The 22,965-nt window shown below is 38.1% G+C and overlaps 1 protein-coding gene across 4 annotated transcripts in view; it reads right to left on the bottom strand.

The window, feature by feature from the left end:
* Positions 1–612: 612 nt before the first annotated feature.
* Positions 613–22,965, bottom strand: part of LOC121411877 (N-acyl-phosphatidylethanolamine-hydrolyzing phospholipase D-like) — a 62,036-nt gene continuing 39,683 nt past the window's right edge. For 3 of the 4 annotated variants that reach the window (XM_041604763.1, XM_041604762.1, XM_041604760.1), the window contains exons 3-5: positions 17,495–18,132; positions 6,994–7,108; positions 613–4,474 (exon numbers count right to left, since the gene is read on the bottom strand). In XM_041604763.1, the coding sequence (XP_041460697.1) occupies positions 4,343–4,474; positions 6,994–7,108; positions 17,495–18,132 (885 nt within the window). In that variant the 3' untranslated portion in view covers positions 613–4,342. Of the gene's footprint in view, positions 4,475–6,821; positions 6,937–6,993; positions 7,109–17,494; positions 18,133–22,965 lie in introns of all 4 variants that reach the window. The other variant, XM_041604761.1, reaches the window with a different exon arrangement.

Consider the following 22,965-nt stretch of genomic DNA (forward strand, 5'->3'; position numbering starts at 1 on the left):
GAATGTTCTGTTGACCCTTATTCCATCAACCTACTTCTCCCACTTAAGCCCTATCTCACCCCCTATTCTCCCGACTGGCCGACTCCCATGAACACATTGCTGAGATCGCCATGATAAAGTTGAAATGCTGCCCCAAAAGAGATCCAAATGATAAAGCTGAAGTGCTGCTCCAAAAGTGTAATTTGTGTTCACTCATGCATAAAAGTTCAATTTAATAACTTAAAAAATTTGCTTAAGCTATCAAAACTGATCAAGGCTGATCATCAATTTATCACAACGCCCTTAACTTTGCAAGTTCGAAATGATTTGCCTCTCAACATCTGAAATAAATTGGAAGGCTAATTCCAGCCCACCCTAATTTTCATACCCTTTGTTTCAGTGGGCAGTGCTCGCTCAAGCATTAATATTTTTCCAACTTTTTGGTGTCACTTGAAAGTTGACTTCATTGGCTTTCCATATATGAGAGTCTTTTTCCCAAAAGTGCTAGATTTTTTATTTGGCGGCCATTTCAAAAGTGTATAGTTTTTTTTGGGACGCGCTGTATATAACCTATTGTGCTGACGTCACTTCAAGTTCAATCTATCGTGCATGCACAAGCCAATCCTTAATTGCTACGATCCACTCTCGGGATCCAATCTACATTACTACACATTATTGGTACTTCAAGTTCAAGTTCATCTATTTTTACTCCGTAAGATTTTTTTTGTTGTGAAGGGGCCGTCACACTCGAATGTTTAACCAACATTATGCCGATGTACGTAGGCTATGGTAAGCTGTTTTCTTGGTTCATTCTTTTTAATATCAATATTTGTTATTTGTGACCAGCAACCCCCAAACCACTAGTAAGTCACTGAGAAAGGTTCTTCCTGCAAATAGCTTAAATATTAATTTGGTCTTTAAAAAGCAAAAATTAGAAAATCAGCATATCAGAAAGGATGATTCTTCTACATACTTGTCAAGACTTTTCATACTGTGAAGTTGAAGAGAAAATAAGATACAAGAGTTCATTTGACACCATTTTTATGGACTGTCGGGACATTTCACTGAGATTACATGGTGTGCACATGTCATGCTTGAGTTAATCCCAAACTTCAAATGCTGTTTTCTCCTTATTCTTTTAAGATCTTACTGAGTTTCTTCTGCATGCAATCAAGTACTTGTGTGGGTTATTATTCATCAAGTTGCACTAACATCTTATTTTGACACTTTAACTTTGCCTTTTCAAGCTCAATAAAAGTCTTGAAATTCATTTCAGGTGACTATTGTTGGTCATATTTGTTATATGACATATGATGACAAAGTATTTCAATTTTTAATAGTGTGTGATGGAAACATTAAGAATACTTAAAACTCAAAATTCATTTAAGGTGACTTATTGTTGGTCACATGACATTTGATAACAAATAATTCAAATTTGTGATGGTTTGCAATGGAAATATCAAGAATTGAATACTTTACATCAAGAAACAGGATTGAAGGATAAAACGGCCAACCACACAGGGTACATCGGCATTTGCTGGAAAGAACATCTGGGTGTGACTGCCGCCAACTGACACAATGATCTAGCAACTCATGACATGACTTAGCACTACCCTATACCAGCACTTCTACAGGTGACAAACTGTAACAACATGCATGAGTAAAAGTCATTCATTTCCAGATGCTTTGTAAGATTAAAAAAAAAAGAAAAAAAAGGACATTCCTGGACCTGGATATATCACCGTAAACACAATGAATACAAACATACAATAAAAATATTCTACTAAAAGTGGGAAATGCTTCTCAAAAATATGATTACAAGATGCAATTATTGCGATAGAGGACTGTACTACAGGTATTAATCCCTCCAATGAAAGAACTTCAAACGTTATTCTGGGGTGTCAATAAACCAATAATAAGTCTTACAACAGTCAAGAAAAAACTGGTCACTGAATTTCTATTGTTCTTGGGTTATAGTAGAGCAGAATTGAAAACATAGAGCCTTCAGGTGGTGATTTTTTTTAAGTGACTGCCAAGAAAGCATTAATGCTTGTAAGCAAGCAACCGACCAGAGGACCAACGGCTTAAGGTCTTCTCCGAGGGACATGGTAATGAGGATAAATGCCTTACCAAAGGGACACTAGTGCACCAAGTGGGAATCGAACCCGGTCACTGGAATCCGAAACCCCTGCTCTACTGAGCTATCGTGCCTCCTCCTTATAAGATCACCCTGACACATTCAAGGGGTGATTCTTCGGAAATTATAATCAAGAACATTGTATCATTCTCACTTGTTGGTCACATTTGGTGACCCATAGTTAAATCACTAATACAGTCCATGATTCAGGCTAACCCAGATTTTAGTCCAGGAACTACTCGCTTCTCGTAAGTTATAGATATAAAAGTGGACCTAGCTCTTTCTACTGTTGTGCATAACCAATTCCAAACGTTAAACTTGACTGATCCATGGATAGGCGATCTTATCTTTTTATCTTATCTCTTGAACAAGTATTTTCACAAGATGTGCAGTGATTGTCTGAGATGAGAGCGAGAGGTCTTCGTCGAAGGAAAAGGTGGTGAGAAGGAGGATTTAAGAGGGGAAGGTCATTCAACCAGACCTGATTTTAATAGAGAATGCCACGGTGTCCCGACATGAGATCACGGGGAGAGGTAGAGTCACTGATCCCTATCGCTGGTTGCGTCAGTAGGCTTCTTCCTCTCGCTATCTCTCTACCTTCCCCTTCTCCCTGGGGGGGACCCTCTTCCCTTAGTCTGCACGCACAGACTCAAATCTGACACCTTAACAAATAACATCATGTCTGAAGTGAAGACTAGGCCCCAAACTCTCTGTCTGTGTCAGATAAGATTTGGCAGAGGCATACACAGTACATGAAGTGAATCTAGTCTCACAACTTCAGACTCTGCATTATGCACAATGCAAATTGCTAAAGCCAAAGGTCTGTGCCTGCAGACTAGCTCTTCCCCATGACCAAAATCACAGCTTGCAGGACTACAGATAGTTAATGTACGCTCTTAACTGACTAAAACTCAGTTATTCAAACTTTACTATGCTCCAATAAATATGGGTCATTCTGTGCAGAACAATTAACTACAGTCAAATGTATTACATGTTGACAGCTGATTCAAAACTATATAGCTCACATTAATATAAACTCTCTTTACTTGAAAATAGTCAATTTAACCTATTCCACACAAATTTCTGACATGCAAATAATCTTTAAATACACAGTATCTTCCGTAAAGAACAATTTTAATGATGTACAATTGAATGCAGTTAACTGTACATAAACAGCTGAACTAAAATCATATCTTACATGACTATAAAGCAATGCCCCCTTCACCTGTTATAAGCAACTTGATTTGTACAAAGTTTGCTTTCATGTAAAACGTTACATCATCTTGCACTAAAACTTATAAATACAGCAATTCCCACCTTGCAAATTACTTTCTGTGTAAATTCAAAGCTTTTTTATCAGAATCTAAATTCTACTACATTTAAAACAAAAAATTATAATATGCTGATCACAATTGGCAAAAGTTTTTCTTCAATTAGAGATTCATGAATAGTGCACTACTTTCACAAAGTCAAACAAAAACATTGCCAACTTCTCACAATAGCAGTAATCTTATTAATAGAAAAAAATCCTTAAAAAAAACCCAAATCTTTCCCTCCTCTCACATCTAAAATTACATAGTACTTCCAGAATATACATTCAAATTGATTAAATACAGAGCATTTCTGAATATCAATGGATAGAGATTAAAAAAAACACTCCCTCATTGAGACTGCTCAGTGACTTTATACACACAGCTTATTGCATATAAATTTTGTACAACTCACAAGAACATAATGCCATGGACTACATATTTTCAGGTTAAGGTAATCAAAATTCTCCTGGCTGTCCAGACATGAAAGACTATAAAACAATACATTGTGCAGCAGGAGACTCTGCGTATGTCGAATCTTTTGAGACCGCGGAAATCTGTTACGACTTTCATGGGCAGAATTCAGCATATTCTAGGGCCCATTTCAGAAAGACAGAAAGAGTTACGATTCTGGTAACTTTGCCATAATTGCGATAATGGCAAAGTTGCAACTATTGTAGTAAGTCCTTTACGAAACAGGTCCATGGTCTGAATAATGCTTCAAGTTAGTTTACAGGTGATTAACATGGAAGGTCAACATTTGCGGAGTCTACTCTCTCCGATTCTAGGATCATATCTCTCAGATAGAATCATCTTTAATTTTACTGTTCTTGAGCTGATGAATGTCATTTCCTCTGATGCACTCCAACACAAAGGATGCAATTTCAATTGATGGTTGGTCCTTTCAAGGCTACCTTCAGTCCATTTCCATGGTGGAGTCTTCGAGGAGTAGCCTCGACTCGCCATGCTTCATTACAAAGAAATCCTCCAGAGGGAGCCCTTTGCTTTCCAGGGCCTTCTTCACTTCCTTGGGCGGGTCCAGATAATGCTGCAGGAAGGAAATGACAACACAGATTTACAGGTCGTAAAAAAAAATAAAAATCATTTTAAGCGAGTATCAAGATATCTCTGCTTTCAGCAGCAGAAGGGAAGGTTGGTTATGCTCTTCGTGTGAATTTGCCCTGGGATTTCGATTTATGGCGGAAACGTAATAATGATTTGTCATCCCTTATGAAACCTTGTTATCCTGGGGATCAGTCCTGTGGATGGGTGTGTATCAGGCTCACCCTACGGCTGCCGATCCTCGGCAGGCCAAGGGTTAAGGCAGCGGGTATGTTTACAGACATGACTCAGATCACTGGAGATGGGTTTCATGGTTTAACAGGAACTCTGCTCATCGTGTATCATGCTTCGACGTAATGACATTAATGTTGGCACATTCAAGACAAAGAAACACATTGTGAAATGCTGCAATATTTTCTATTTATTGTGGCATTTATTGCAGCCTTTCACATGGATTTAGTGAGGGGGGAAGTGATAGACACATGCATGTTGGAAAGCTCTTACATGTAATATGAGGACAAGTTTAGGAAAAGAAGGCTTAATTGAAAAGACAAGCTAAAAATAGAATGAAGTAAGTATATTATGGAGGGGAGGGGGTAGGGCATATGCCCGTGGATGCAAAAATGGAAACATGAAAAATAAAACCCCCATCCCAGGTAAAAACCTAGAAAGTTTACGTGTAATCTGAACAACCAGAGAAACCACAAGCCTAGCAAAATTGGAAGGGGTGCCATTTCAGCACCTGCCCTCTTTCATCAAGTATTCAGAGGGGTGCAATTTTAGTGCATAACTGAGGCACAAATTTACAAATATGCCACTGAATACAGTCCAACCCATATGAGAGCGAGGGCAATGAGAGGATGGGCTCTGGGGCCCGTAACATAGAACTTAGCGATTGCTCGTAGGGATGATTTCTACGACTGATTCCACTGAATTTTGTAAATAATCAATCATAAAATGAGTTCTATGATCAATCGCTATAAAGCTATGAGAGAATGAGATCTGGGGCCCGTAATATAGAACTAAGCAATTGCTCGTAGGGATGATTTCTATGATTGATGACATTGATTATAGTATGTAATCAATCGTAAAATGAGTCCTGCTATCAATCGCTAAGCTATGTGATACATATTCCTGATCTGATGAAGCTGCGGATTACAAATCTATCAATCAAAGGAGGGAACTAGTCAATCAAAATGGATGAACGAAGAAGAAACAAACAGACAGACATTAATGTATATTTCCTCTCTATCCCCAATACAGCTGTCATAACGAGTATCGATCACACTTTTACCAGCTTAATACACGTATTAGACAGGCTTATTCAATTGTCTGTGGCAGAATCCTCTATAGGATTGCATCAGCAATTAAAACACCGTTTAAGCTAACTGACCTGAAACAATTACTCACTACTCACAAGCCTAAATTGGCTTAATCAAGAGGCCCGTTTTAATCCTCCTCTTCCTGATCTGAATTTACTTCTGCTAACCCCGATGTCGGAAACCCAACATCTGATCCTTGTTACCCTAATTTATTAGTATTATCTAACAAGCCTTTATCTACAAATACACAACATAAAGGTTCAAGTTCTCCATGTGCTAACAGGTAACATCTGGGCCCTGTTGCAGAAAGAGTTGCAATCAATCGCAACTCTAAAAATAATGCGCAACTTGATTTTCAACCAATCAACAGTGCGCATTTGGGACTTGTGATTGATTTTTTGACTTGCATTTAAACGCAACTCTTTCCAGGTCCCTGTCTTATAAAGAGTTGCGATGATCCGATCAAGCACAATTATGGACGGCCAGCAACGTCAACATCTAAGATGCACGTTTGTTCAAAATAATTTTCTAGATGTGATATATATTCATAAATTTATTCTCTTGAAAATTCAGTGTGATTCTCTATGTTTACTAAAGAGATTATGGAAATTTCCTGTTGAAAAAATTATGGTATTAATGGATTTCCATAGTCAAGATTGATTGTATCAGTGGTAACTCTTTGTAAGACAGGGCCCGGGTCCAAGTTCAATTTTTTCCCTATCTAATATAGATTAACATCAAACTCAATTTGATATTGATCTCAATTCCTATCTCTTATCTACACTACTTGAGATCAATCTCAGTTTGAGATTGATTTTTAATCTATCGTAACTCTCTGTATGATGGTTCCAAGACAAATGACTAAATCAAACCCTATTCCTAACGCCGAAGACGATGTAAACCTAGCTCCATGTCTATCTGTAACAGATACCTTTCCGTAAATAAAAGCAAAGAGAAGTCACTGGCCAAACGAGTCAGATCAGAGTATTATTAAAAGAAGCATTTCTATACCTCACTGCCAAGTCTAAACGTCCCCCAGTGTATTCCTACAGACTTGCGTGAATTGACGTCTTCATGTATCTGCACTGCCTCTGATGGGCTACAGTGTACAGGGTTCTTGAACCATCTACAGTATGGGCAAAATGATAAGAAAAAAAAATAAAAAGATGAATGAATGAATTACCTCATTTGCTAGACTGAAGGTACCCCAATGTATGCCTAAAGATTTTCTCGCGTTGACGTCTTCGTGGATTTGGACAGCCTCTTCGGGATTGACGTGCTGCCCTCTCATCATAAATCTGTGGGGAAAAATAGCAGACGAAACAGGGGTGGTATAATCAAATAAAGTGAAACTCACCAAAGCCAACTTCATATAGCTAAAAAAAGTCAGATTAGTCAAAGGGGAAAAAAATTCAGATTTTTCTCATAGGCTTACTTGGACAGGTGAAACGCAACAGTTATTCATAATAATTTGTAGGAACTCATTAAAATTGAAACCACATGTATTTTATAATACGGGCAAAAATGCAAATCAGAACTATGCATATATTGATCCTTTCAAGTGGAAGCAATTTTTCAGACCGAAGATGCATGTTTAATAATTTTTTTTAGTTAAATTTTGTATGAATTGAACAGATTTCTATGATCCCACAAGAATCGACTTGGGTAGATTCACCATTACTGCTAAAATGACAAAACTATTCCTCTTGTATAAAGATATGTTTTGCCAAATATTAAATTATAATAGCAATGCATTCATATAGCTATAATACCTCATTTCAAAGCCCCTTTCCCGTGACATTTGTTATCCATCAGTTGCAATTCACAAAAATCAAATTTACAATCACTTCCGCAATCATCCGTTGATTACAGAGAGATTGGGCAAGTGAATTAATATTTGCCCTGCCTGGAAATTAAAGAGACAAACTGTAATTTCACAGTTGATGTAACCGATATTGGATGCGTCAACAGGTCTCAGATCTGACCGAGCCTTGAGGCATAGGATGTATGGAGGAAGTGGTAGGGATGACAGAAGAGAGGGAGAGACAAAGAGAGAGATTGCGAGGAGACAGAAACAGAGAGATGGACAGATAGAGAGAGCAAGACACACACACACATACATACTCACCCACATCGCCAAAACCATACATATACAGACAAATAGAGAGATAGACAGGGAGATAAAAACAAAGAAACATAGAGAAACAAAGACAGAGAGACACACACTTACATACAGATACAAAGACAGAGAAAGAGAGACAGGCAGCTGCAGAAATAATACTACTAATAATAGCTGGATCTATAAAATCGCTTTTTGCCAGAGGATACAGTGCTGCTATCATTACTTCGGCTTTAGCTCGAGCTACCATCACCGGCGCTCAGTGCGTGCAAGGAATTACTCCTGCCAGGTACCCATTTACCTCACCTGGGTCGAGTGCAGCAGTGTGGATAAATTTCTTGCTGAAGGATAACACGCCATGGCTAGGATTCGAACCCACGACCCTCTGTTTGAAAGGCGAGAGTCAGAACCACTAGACCATGACGTGCTCACAGACAACAACGTGCCCAGGCATACGAGCAGAGAGAGATAGAGATGCACACATACAATCAAACAACAAACAAACAGAGAGATAAATACAACAGAAAGAGAGAAACGGAGAGAGACAGATGCAAATATTTTCAGTAGGCCCCTCTACTTTTTTTATATTTTATTGGTATGCTTAAAAACTGCATAGATGTTATGCAAGTGATGTATATTTCTACTGTGAATGGTTTATTATGAAATGTACTTAAAAAAATTGTGGAATATGAATATATGAATAAATAAATAAATAAGAAAGAAAGAACGAAAGAACAAAAGAAAGAAAGAAAGAAAGGAAAGAAAGAAAGAAACAAAGAAAGAAACAAATAAATAACAAAGAAATAGAGAGACAGATGAATGCATACACAGACAGATAGAGAGACCGGGGAGGGAGAAAGACAGAGCGCGAGAAATGAAGGGGAAGAGAGACAGATGCAAAGAGGCACAGTCAGCCTGATAGACAGAAAGTGGAGACAGTAAAGGAAGAGAATTGAGACATAAGAAATTACAAAGCAGCTGCACAGTCGCCATTATAAAAAAAGTTGGCAATTGGATTGCGCTTTGACAAATGAGACAACCAACAAGGCCAAATATGGGAAGACCTTCAATTAAGAAATTGATTTCCTTATTAAAAGGTTAAGAATCAAAACACTGAATATAATACATAGTCATGATTGAAGAAATGTATGACGATGTCTTTTAAAAGTACCCACATATTTCCAACATCTTGCAGTCATTGTGCAATTTTTTCCCTCTTGAATTTGTTATGTGGAGCGTTGTGGCCCAGTGGATAAGTCTTCTGACTTGGAAACAGAGGGTCGTGGGTTTGAATCCCAGCCATGGCGTAATTTCCTTCAGCAAGAAATGTATCCACACCGTGCTGCACTCGACCCAGGTGAGGTGAATGGGTACCCGGCAGGATTGATTCCTTGAATGCATGAGCGCTGAAAGGCAGCTCGAGCTAAAGCCGGGTAATAATGATAATAACACACCTCGGAATAGAATATTTCTAGATAGATGGCGCTATAAAAATGCCTATTATTATTATTATATTTATTCATTAATTAATTTGCATTTTTGATGTTTATTCTTTATTCATTTATCTATTTTTTTTTTGGGGGGGGAGCTCTACGAAGAAGTGGAAAAGATTGAAGTGCATCAGAAATTACCACACACTAAAAGAGATACAATATCATGCTGTAATGATTATCACCTGAACTCAATGAATTATTTTATCAATGTATTTTGAAGTATACAACAGTATCGTCATCACCACTAAAATATATAACATTCAGAGCAATATCCTAAGCAAAGGAGAGAGAGTGTGTATTGCAGCCTTCATCCACTCCCAAAACACAAGTTCACAGGAAACACAAAAATACTGTATCACAAAGTTGATAGGCGTGTAACGTCACATATCAGACACACCAACATATGATTAATTTCCTAAGCTTTAAAGGCCTCATAATCAACACTTCCCTTTGGTCAGGCTTTTTTTTCATTCAAATTTCAGGTGCCCCGTTTCTGTCCAATAAAACTTGGCAACCTCGGGGGCTTCATCGTTAAAGGGAGTTTGCCAGTTGAACCTCTGCTGCCATGTCAGTTTTTGATCCCGAGATAGGAAATCCCTAATATAACACTGAAAATTATTACAACTGCCATATAATGGGTGGATTTGCATGATGCATACTCTCTGATATACAGTTAGTAGCCTCTCAAATTCAACAGTTTTTTTTCTTCAAACATCCGTATCAGCCATCAATCTTTTCAAAGATGAGTCTTTTGTAGGGATAATTAATTTGCTTCCTCTGTTGTTAAAAAAAAAAGTTTTATCATCAATTCCCTGAGTCATACAATATAGAAATGATCTGTTATGTACAGTAGGTAGTATAAATCAGCTATTAACTCCGTTTGTTTTTAAATGCAAGGAATAAAATTTCTGAATGTTAAATTCAGAGGAATATATATTCTGCTTTTGATGAAAGAATGTCTCTGATCTTTATGAAATAAAGGAATATCGATTCTGACCGGTAAGTTTTGAGGAACATATTCCACTTTTCTTAGCTGGCAAATTTCGGTTTGAATATTTGGAAAATAGTAATTTGGAAATAAAGGGTATAGGTCCTACTTATTATTTGACCATTTTTAGACTGGCTTCCTGTTCAAGTTTTCTTCAGCATTACTTTAAACCATGTTAGACCAGAAAGTAATGGACATAAATGTAAAAAAAAAGAAGTCTGTGTATACATTGCCATGTATCATGAATGTCTGGGGGGAAATCTTATTTCAGTATCTCACTCATCAAGACATCCACATTCCCCCATCTACCATGCTGTCTGAATAAAAGTTCATGGCTGCTCCATTTAACTCATTCTAAAAATGCTCTGAAAACTTAGTCAGAATAACCAGCACATTGCTCTTACGAAGCCACATGAACATTTATGATGCAATATATACTCTTGCTTGGATTATAATATCCACTGCGTCTAATAAAGTTGGTCAAACTCCACTTGGCCTAAAATCCTTCCATCTGCAATTAGCTTGTCTACATACCATTTTGCCTAAATTTCAATTGGCCTATATAACCAGTGTTATTCTCATAGCACTGATTCAGTTTAACCCTATGTTGAGTGGACTTGAAGCCCTAATTGAGGAAAACGTTCCTTATCCTACATTCACGACAATTTACCTGTTTTTTTTAAGCTTATGCTTACTCGCTGCAAGCTTTGTCGTGCTATATCAGCAACATCATCAGCAAACGACGAAGGTACAACGACATGAAAACTCACCCTGAAAAAAACCTTGGTGATCGTGAAACAAAGAATTTTTTATTCATGTCTACACACTAATCAGATGAACCTTTTTCAGTGGTTGAAGCCCTTTTTATATCTAGATAATGAATAAAATACCTACAGAAGAAAAATAACCCAACTTTACACCAATTTCAAAGATTTGTATCATTTTGTACAGCACTTTATAGCTGGCAATCTAACCCATTTGAGGTCACTCTGACCCACTATCTAAAATCTCCCTTGAGGCCATTACAAAATATATTTAATCCTGTGGAAATTTGTTTAAATTTTAACAGGATATCGATGCTGCAATCATCCATTATTGGGATAATTTATCCTAGCAACAGGCAGGTCAATTCTCTCATAAAAAAAGGTGGGTGACGTCACTTACACCAACCGCATGATGCATCACAAGCCTGCTTTCCATTGAAGGGAAATATTGGCTTCAGTACAGTGTTAAAGGGGAATTTCAACCCAATGATTAAGTTGGTTTTGATAAAAGCAGAAAAAATAAAGAAAAACATCAGTGGGTTCATGAAAATTTATCAAAATTGTTCAGAATTGTTAAACTTTTGATTTTGTGACGTCATAAACGAGCAGCTCCCCTGTACATCATGTGATAGAATTCACCAAAATGCTATTTTCTAAAAAAAAAATCAAGTAATTTTATTTGCGAAGCAGTTATCTTATCAAAAATATGATTTCATATCCCATGTATAATAAATTTTTTGTACTCCTCATATTCCATTAAAAAATTAATTGATGGAATTCATATTACAATATACATGGGGGAGCTGCTCAAATATCATGCCACATAATAAAAACTTTAAAAAGTCATCACTCTCTTATAAATGTTTGATGAATTTTACTCAACCCTTCACAAATATTTCCCCTACTTTTTCTGCTTTTATTAAAACCAACTCATCAAGGTGAACCTCCACTTTAATGCCTCTCTGACCCAGAATAGAGGGGCACAGGATCCCTTTTTGACACATTTCTAATGAGTTCCCCCTAGGAATGGAAAGACATGATAACTTCACACCTGGCGGTGTCTTCAACCCCCGGGGGCTAATCAACTGGCCTTGATATTGACCAATCAACAGTGAGGGTCAGCTCCCAAAGGGTCAGATCCTATATCCCATCCTCGATATCAAATTTTGGATGGATATTGAGAGATATGAGCTTCCAAGCATCAGATCACCATATAGATTTAGAAGGGTGAATGGCTCATATACACAATTCACATTTTTTTAATTACATCTTTACTATAAGCCTTCCCAACTACTTACATATGAAGTGCCAAAATCATAACCAATTCATTTATTTCCTGGTCATCTTTTTTTGTAAATTTGACCAATTTAAGGTAAAAGTAATCCCATAATCCTTGTTTGCGAGAAAACCAGAAAATCAAGGGGAAAGGATGATCAAGATGCTAATTCTGAACATACCCCTTTTACCTCACTTAAGATTTTGTGTGTGTGTGTGTGTTTTTTTACTTTGAACTCCAGATACATACACCTACCCCCTTTTATATTTTACATTGTTACATCATCATCATCGTCATTGTCCGGTCCATTCCAATCTCAACCAGTATAAACTTTCTTTTGTACTTTTTTTCAGGTAGCACATGTGTACATCATAGTCAAGTGCCTCCATCTCATACCCCCCCCCCCCCCCCCCCCCCGGAAATGCTGTCCTTTATGAAATGTGCACATTCTGCCAGTTTCTGAAGTGAATGTATGCTAATGGCACAAGCAGTCTTGCAGAGTTCCTTCCCCTGCTTGAGGAAATGATTTGCCTGGCTTTCATGAACCGTTCACGCCTTCTTATCCCCTACCCTCAGGCAACGAAAGACTGCTCAAGACAAGGAAACTGGGTGCATTTCACAAAACAAACAGTCAGCGATTAATCATAGAAAACTGTTAAAAGCTACCGAAATCCTCCCATCTGTTTGGCTCACAGCATGTTAGTCGGTGAATATAATGGCCAAGATGCTTCATGAAAACCCTCCCAAGGTATCCCCTTCTTCGGAACCCTCTCAGGGTCCTTGCTTATCTCATCCACATTGATCTGATTTGATCCATTAACTCTCTAATACCCCTCTTTCGATGACTTTTTTTTCTCTCTCCTCAAGTCTTTTTGGATCAGGGGCCCGTTTCATAAAGAGTAACAACTGTTGTAACTTTGCCATTATGGCAACTACCATGGTAACCTTGATTCCGATTGGCTGCTGAGCCCTGTTGCCATGGTAGTTGCCATTATGGCAAAGCTACAACAGTTGTAACTCTTTATGAAACGGGCCCCTGATGGCGGTGCAAGGTGCACAATCAGTTCAAATGCGATAGCAGTAAGAGAGGAAGAGACGAACCTAAGTCACCGGCATCACACGCCAACATCAATTTCCACACCGACACTATGATGAGGCTGATACGATGAGCTTATAGGAAGCTGTATGTTGGTCATGCGTCCTATACCTCCGGGTAACACACCATGTATTGCCTCTATTGTCAACTTGGAGGCGTTTGTTGGTTCACTCTTAAACTAAGTTTGCCGATACGGGGGGTGAACGACAGGATTTCTCATATGCCCCATTTAGCACAGCCGTGATGTAAGAAAGGAATTCCCTGCCATGCAATCAGTAAGGGGCTTTGCTTAAAGTAGAGCAAATCAATGATGAATTCGGAATAGCTCATGATCCAAATGATTTCAAACTGTGAAATTTAAAGATCTGTGAGTGCACAGGTCGTATGAACAAATAGATTTAATCATCATATCCTGTATAAATCTATGTCAGTGACTAATAGAGAGTGTTGAACTGCCTTCTGTTCAATTGCTGGTGCCTGTTGCATAAAACTTTTTACCTGAGAAAACTCTGGTAAAAACTGAAAACTAAGGTTAGTCTGATTTCTGCCATTGACTTTAACACAGGGCAAAAACTCCGGTACAGGTAAAAAGTTTTATGCAACGGGCCCCTGGAGTGATAATGACATGATCATTGTTAATAGATGCACGTAGTAGTTCTATATGTGTGGGAAGTTTCACACTATTTTTTATAATCTGATTATAAGTGTTAAATTTGTAGAAATGCTTATCAAATTTGATTTAATTTACATCTACATATTGTTCAATTCTATCGATATGATAAACTACCATAACAGTACAGAAATTTTGTATGGAATGCAATTCATATTCATTTTACACCTGACCCAAAATCATCTGGGCCCCCGCTTCATAAATTTTCTATCACATTACTATCCAATGTTCGCTACCAAGGCAACAACGCTCAAAAGCCCATCGAATTAGAAGATTCCATAGAAAATTTACAACTGGACGACAAAAAATCCTTGAAATCACTGTTTCTTGGGTATGAAAGTGGTTACTGTTCAATGGTGCACTATACTGTATATTAGTTGAAGCCAATAGAATCTGTCAATACAAGAGCCAACTCCGTTAAAGGCAAAGATGGTTTATCATTCATCTGGTTTGAGTTCAACAAATGGAAGAAAACTCAGACAGTCAACACCATTCGATTGCACCCAGATTTTAGCAAGACTACAAGAATCCCAAGGGTAAAAAGAAGTGGTAGGTCCACCATGAAGGGATAGATAGATATCAGGTCAAAGATTTTTATCAAGATTTAGGTGTGTTCTTGTGGTTTGGAAGACTGTCAAGACTGGTTTCACTCCGTGTGTTCACATGGTAAATTGCCGAATGGACTGGTCTACACTCATATTGTCTACCTTCCATTTGGTCTCATCCCCACATGGACCAATCCTACTTCATCTACAACTAGTCTAGAAGCCATTTGGTCTAATTGCCATTTCAACCATTCACCATTGTCATATTTTCAGCTAATGCATATAGGCTACACTTTGTCTACTTTTCGTCTGGTCTCATTCCACATGGCCTTATCCTATAATTTGTCTACAACGAGTATGTCTACTAACCTTTTGCTCCAATAGTCATTAAGCCGATACCATGTTGCCTTATTTGAAGTTTATTGACTATAGGGGCCTACTATTAATTTGTCTAATATCCACTTTGACACCTTCTTAATCTACATGGCAGGGCTCCACACTAACCCCTTTTTTTCTACTGGTCCAACCTGTTCATGTTGGACCAGCAGATGCCTAGTTATTCCATTTTTTACGAGTCCAAACCTAAAATTTACTGGTCCCTCAAAATAAAGAAAAACATGAAAATAGTCCTGAGTTTATTTTGCTGTTTTTAATTGCTATTATTGCCCCCCCCCCCCCCTCTACAAAAAAAACCCACACAACATAATTCATGAAAGCCATTTCTCAATTTTGGAGTGCCATTTTTTAAGATGCCAGAGTAATTTTTATAATTTGCAAAAGAGGATGACATATTTGTATCAATTCGATATATGTTTCACTGGTCATGGTATAAACCAATTATCACCCGTATCAGACATCTGAGCTGGTCATTTACAAAACCGTATTGCCCTACATTTTCTGAATATTGGGAAGGGTAGGTATATTGTTTGTATTTTCCTCGGTCTCAATGCGCGTATTTACTTTGCATGCAGAGACGACGCAAAATATACCTTTGTATTTTCCCTGGTCTCACATCCGGGCATTTGTGGATGCGTATAAAGAGATACGCTTAATAAGGATCCGCCCACCAACAATATACGTCATAATAAAGACAACGCTGGATCCGAGCGCTTGCAAGTACGTCATAATGGTAAAGTGCAGAGCTTAGACCGATATTAACATGACACAATAGAACTCTATTTTTAAAAGAAATATCCACATTATCATGATTTTTGCTCTAGATATCTGATTTGGATGATAATAAAAATATTGACTGGCTCTTCTTTCGGGAACATCAAATATATTGCCCTTAAAAGACCCATATTGCCCTCGTCTAAAGACTCGGGCCAATATGATTCTTTTGCTGGCAATATATTTGATGTTCCCCTCAAGGCCAGTCAATATTATATAATTACGAAACGCGGAAACATTTTATATGTACGTCTAGGTTAATCAGTAATAGTGGCTGACCTTATATACGGCAGATATTACTTTCTGGCATTTTTTATCAAAGTGGAGACAATGGCGGAGAGGGGATTCAAACTCACAACCTTGCGATTATGAGTCCATTGCTCTAACCACTGGACCACACGACCAAATGGGCATTAGTCTAAATGAGAATTAGACCAAGGGGTATTAGACGAAGTGTGGTATAGCCCTAACGGCAATTGGACCAAGCTGATAGTAGACCAAATTAGTATAGCCCATGTGGTATAAGATATGTAGACCAACTGAGCTATGCCAAGTGAATAATGACCATCTGAAGCAGATGATGTTAATGATTTTAAGGATGCAGAGGAGCCTCGCCATTCCCTTCTTCAAATAAATCTATGATAATTACATATCCCTCTCTTCATTTTAATTCCATTTTGTTATGCCAAATCAAGGCATCAAGGCATCATGGGGGAAAACTAGAATAGAAAACTGTGGAATGCGGGCAAAACAGGATCCAGAATTAGGTCAGGAATTGATGTGCCATTTCTAAAATAATTGGATCCCAGGATATGAATGTAGTTTGAATGACAGCCATGAAACATTTTGCCTGGAAGAGATTCTCATTATATAATAGATGCAATTATATCTGGATGATGCAATTTCTATTAAAAAAAGGGATAGGGGTAGACTGTCTGCCAAATCGTTTTCCGATCATGATAATGGAGACAATAACCTGTTCCTTTTGTGTTTCATGGCATGTGTCTGTTGTATGTTCATTATGTTTTCCTAGTCTTGTGAAACTACCATCAAATTGAACATTTTACACAGGCATTTTATTTCAAAACTGGAAGTGAAAATTTTTATTGAATAAATTCATTAAAAATCATTCATCAATTGCCCAAAAGCCTTGTTTTCCTCTATGGTAAAACCTTTCGCTCATAAGCTCTGATTAGTATTCCAACTATTGAAATTAGTGTCATGTTTGTGATTTGAAATTGAAACTTTGGACTGACTAAACTTCCTTTATTTTAGATATCAAAGGTAGACCCCATGGGAGGCCCGGCCGGCAGCATGCAGCACACAGTGTCCATGTCTGCCTGAAAAATTCCTAACAAAATTATAGAAATATATCTTGACAAATAACTGACCATCTGGCTCGTAAAAACCAAGCTATTTCTGTCTGATCTAAAGGATTGCTATTACAATTGAATTCGCAGCATATTAGGTTATTTGATTTTTTTAACCCTGGACAGTTACCAGAAGTTTATTAAAAATCATCCGGTGAGGCCCTATACCTCATGCTTTGATCTCTATCATTACCTTGGCTCATAAGCTCCAATTGGTATAGCAGCTAGATCAAAGGGCCCATAGCGTCTTCCTATCTCCTCAAAGCCTCGACAGTACCCGGTATCTCCGGCAAAGAAGAAGCTATGGTTTGGTCCCATGATGCACCAGGAGCCCCACAGCGTCTTGAACCTATCAGTGGGTGTACGCTGCCCCCAGTGTTGAGCAGGGGTGAAGGCGAACGTGACGTCGCTGTGGGTCGGGATACAGTTCTCCTGCCACCAGTCCATCTCGATGACATTCTCGCAACCCATGCTGGTCATCCAGTCCAGGACACCGAGTGGTACAAACCACCTCAGATCGGAGCCAAACCTTGCATTCAGGGCCGACACGGATGGGGCATCAAGGTGGTCGAAGTGCGAGTGGCTGATGACGACGGCATCGATCTTAGGAAGGTCTTTGACTTGGCACGGTGGGGGACGATACCTCCTGGGACCCATCCATGGCATGGGACTGCAGCGTTCACTGAAGATGGGATCGGTCAGCACCGAGATACCATCGAACTGGACGAGGGCTGTTGCGTGGCCAATCCATGTGACCCGTACGCCGTCAATGGGTGGAACTTTGATCTCATCGCGGTCTGGTTTTAGCACTGGTAACGTCTTGTCTAGGGTCTGTGGAAAAAAACGAAAATAAATGAGCATCACATCAATAGTGTCTATGGTATAGCCAAAGAAAAATGCGCATCATATACACTACCCAGTGTATACAAATAAAACCAAAATAAATGAGCATATTAACCAAAGAGAAAGCCGCATCATATCAGTGTATGGAAAAAAAAAAAGATGTGAGCATCATATCAAAAATTTATATAACACTCAAAACTCATCCCATTCCTGAACGGGGGTTATTTTTTCTATTCCTGTTTGTACCAAAAGACACTTTCTATTGAACTCAGGGGAAAATTAACATTATCCTGGGGCTCCTTTTTCCTCATCTATTTGAGTTATTACATGTTGCATGAATTGAACCCAGTAGGAATAAATTTGGGATCTTTTGCAACTTACCAGGGCTAGTTTAGACAATGGGGTGGTGGGGTTCAAGCTCTTATCCTTGCTCCTTGAAATTCAATAATCATCATCAACAAACACATCTTTTTGCCTTCTTGTACCAATGTTTTCAATGTCAGTAATGACCTTCAAGACCTTGATTCCCTAGGAAAACAATACACTGCTTGAACACAACCTTAACTTTACATCTATCATCAGCCAGCCCTCTTCTCCTAATTACATTACTGGATACACCTTCCTACAGGGAGAGCTGCACCTGTAAACTCAAACAATCAGAGGAAGCCCAATTACTGCTATGACCTATAAGGATCAATTATTCTTGATGGATTTAAAGAGTGGGACCTACACGGGTGCCCCAGCGTCACTCCCCAAAGGAAGGAAGGGGAGATGTAGGGTACAAGATCTAAGAGTAATTAATGTAATTAATTGCATATATTAAAGATAATTATTACTTGAAAGAACTGTAGATTTATTACAGAGGTAATATTAATTGATTCAATGGACAAGAAGGATTTAATTTCTCAGGGGTAATTCACATGAATGTTAACTCATTTCATGATGAAGGAGATAAAATATGCAATGTCATAATGAGACTTATGAACAATTACTTTGATATGAAGAGGAGAAAAAATATGATTTTTTTATACTACATACACGTAAATCTTCTTATAGAGATAATTCTACCTTTGTCCAGAGGATAAAAAATTATTTCTGTGCAGACCGAGTATTAACAACATCTCTTCATGTATAATAAAAAATACCTGGGGCCCATTTCATAAAACTTGTTATAACAACAAATTTGCAATAGCAGTTAAAAGCTACTGAATTCCTTCAATCTGATTGGCTGATAGTAAATTTGTTATAGAAATTGTGCATTTGTTACTATAACAAGTCTTTATGAAACAGGACCCTGGTCCCATTTCATAAAGACTTGTTATAACAAATGCCAAGTTTCTATAAAAAAAAGTTTATTACTAGCCAATCAAATTGAATGATTTCAGTAGTTTTAAATCTGTTATTGAAATTTGGTTATTGTGACACAATATACGAAACAGGTCACTGAATTTTTTCAGACAAAATGGAAGTCATTAACTTTCTAAAAAGGCGACAAATAATACAGGTATGCTATACACCATGCCAGATCATCACCCAGCAAGCAGAATGCATCTGTAGCCCACCTGAGCAGTACAAGGGAGACCATGCCTACTGGAAAAATTCTGGACAGCATCGTGGTACCTTTCTCACACATTCAAAGATATTTTGATGGATATCTGACAAATCTTTGCTTATGAAGATCAGGCCATTCCTGTCCCACCTATAGGCTACAGGATTGCAATCATGATATTAGTGCCTAACTTTATTAAAAACAAACTGTTTTATTTGTGGAATCTGTATTATCTTCGTCAATCACATCAGGCTTTGGATAGTCAGATTTAGTGAGTAAACTGTTTTATTTGTGGAATCTGTATTATCTTCGTCAATCACATCAGGCTTTGGATCATCAATTTGGTGCATAACCCGAATTTTAAACCTGCCACGGAAAAATCAGCTGTCACCGGAGACTAGCTCGGATGGCACGACAAGAGAGTGATCTGATCAAACTATCCCTTAACTCTCCTCACACCTTTCAATCTCAAAACCTTGACCGTAATACGGGATTAGGAATATTGAAAAAGACGGGTTACTCACCCAACCCCCCCCCCCCCCTGTAAACCTACGGCGGAGAGCTCAGCCGCAGTGCCGGGAACCAGGAAACTTCAGTCACAACTTAGTCATGGATTTATTAATATTTGAACTGACCTTCTTCCAGGCAATGCTCCTCTCTTAACCCTATCTAGGCCAGGGTAGTTTGGGAGTTCATACGGCAGGGGAGGGGGCCTTGAGATCTCGGCCGTTGGCCGCACGATCGCACCGAAAACTGGCATGCAGGTTGTTTGGGACAAAATCTACAAAATTGTATAGTAATTTATTTCATGCAAATTGCTATTAAGTGATTATGCTAATTTATGCGTGATAAGTACGCGAAATCATCTGTACAATGCCTGTGAGAATTGAAAAATTTACGGTTAAGAGTGGCATTTGAACCCACAACTCTCTGACTGAAATATGAGAGTCAGAAACACTAGACCACAGACAAATAGTCAACACATCATCATTCTCTTGAATAATCAGCAGCCTATGTCAACCGAGTAAACTCTGTACAAAGCCTTGGGAATTGAAAACCTTACGGTTTGGAGTAGGATTTGAATCCATGACCCTCTGAATAAGAGTAAAAATGATTAGACCACGAACGAATAAACAAAGTCAAACTCATCACAGGTAGCTTACATGGACAGCGTGATCTTTTTGACAATTTAATTAAATTAAATGTTTGGAGTAGCATCTGAACCCACTACCCACTGATTGAAAGGCGAGGGTCAGAACCACTACACCATGACACTTCCACTAAACAGACCATGGCATCATATAGTACTCAAACTAGGAACTTAAGTGAAAATACTGGACACTGACTTACAGTGAGCGTACCCCCATTCAGGCTGATGTAAATGGGTTTCTTGAATCGGGAGATTAATTCCAAAGAGGGCTGATTAGGCCAGAATCTCGAAATTAAGCAAAACTAGAACTGACGGAGAACCACCTAGAATCCCCCTGCCCCCTTCTAAGTCTTAACGATGGATTTCACCAGCATATTTAATGGATCAAACATGTTCAGGAAGATCTTAAAGCTGGCTCAAGAAGGGTACTAGTTCCTAGACAGTCACAAATCCAGAAATGCATACAAATGCAGCTAGCATGCTGTCTGGGTACTAATGCTCATGCATTAGTGTGTATGGAATTTACTTCCCATAATGCAATGGAATCCAGAGAATATTAAACTCATTATGACATGAAAAGCAAGTTCTAAATCATATCAATTGATCATCATCAGCATGCAAGCTTTCCGCTTCTATCCAAAGATTGGGGGTAGCTCTTTGCATTTGGGTTAACACTCCTTACAGATGAAAACCCTCTGCTTCTTCTCACTCATCTTTCTTAATACTCAATGTATATGTAGGTCAAAATGATCAGCCTTTTTCCGCTTACAGGAATTAATTCAACATATGGCACTTGTGCGAGCTTGATTCAAATAAACAAAACTTTGCTCAACTGCAATCTATTAGGACCAAAGAAATCTGTTTGACATTACATGTAGGAGAAATTTGACTTAGGAGAGTTATACAGTAAACAAAGGAGAGTTATACAGTAAACAAATTGCTTTGTTTTGGTGAATAATCATCTTCTGGAAGGTTGAGTTTTAAATGCAAATTTAATTGTACATGAAAATTTATTGGCTTTTAAAAAGTAGTAAACTGATTGGGTACTGTTTAAATGTTGAAAGATAATGAAATAAAGAGCAATCTTCAATTTGTCAATCAGTCAATTAATAAATTAATACTACTGTTCGGATGTTTTATAACATTTGGTTAAATGTTTAAACAATGTTGAATAATTTTTTTTTTACTGTGCACTGTTCTTTTTAAACTAAATCATCTCGGGACTCACTCAAAATCTTTAAAAACCTGAAGGCGTTTAGGAGAGCAACCAAAACTTGGAGTGTCAATTCGTAATTGAAATGTAAACAGATTAAAAGTGTTTAGAAATCGCTCTGTCATCAGCTTGGATTCTATATCTATGCGTTTCTGGTCATATCTTTGGGATGATTAGTCACCGGTGTCGACGAAGGGCCACCGTCTCCCCAGAGGAACGGGGAGGGCAATTAGCAGCTGTCTGCTCTAAACACTTGCAGGGGGTGTAACGAATGAAGATAGAGGCCCGCCGGCATCACCCTCGGTTTATAGTGAGATGGAGATTTTGTGTCTTCATTCATTCTTGGCCAGTTTGTGAAGTTAACCTCCTTATTTGTTGGCTTCAGAATAAAGTTGTGGGTAAAAGAAAGCATAGACTTGGGGGGGGGGGGTAGGTGGCAGTGCCCATTTTACACTAGCACTGGAGCATACAAAGACATCCCAACCAGTCAGATTGATAAAAAAATAGAATTTTACTATAAATAGGAAAGTTTTGAATTCCAATATCTTTCATACAATGTCAACATTCTATATAACATGCCATAATCAATGCCATTCTATATAACATGCCATAATAAAGGCCATTCTATATAACATGCCATAATCAATAAAGAAATCACCATCACAATCAATCACAAATTTTTAAAGTTATAAGCCCTTGGAAGATAACATTTTGAAACCTGAAGTTTACTGAATGATTTCCAGAAAATGGCAAAAATACATCTTACTGTATTCCCTACCCCAACCTCTTTCCATCTTTGTAGGAGATTTGTTCAACATTGAGTGTTGGAGACAGAAAATGAGAGTAAAATACACAGGCTCACAAGTGAGCACAAAATAACAAACCATAAAAAAGCTTCACCTCTACTGC

Source organism: Lytechinus variegatus, chromosome 3 (genome assembly GCF_018143015.1).
Source record: "Lytechinus variegatus isolate NC3 chromosome 3, Lvar_3.0, whole genome shotgun sequence".
Taxonomy (NCBI): Eukaryota; Metazoa; Echinodermata; class Echinoidea; order Temnopleuroida; family Toxopneustidae; genus Lytechinus; species Lytechinus variegatus.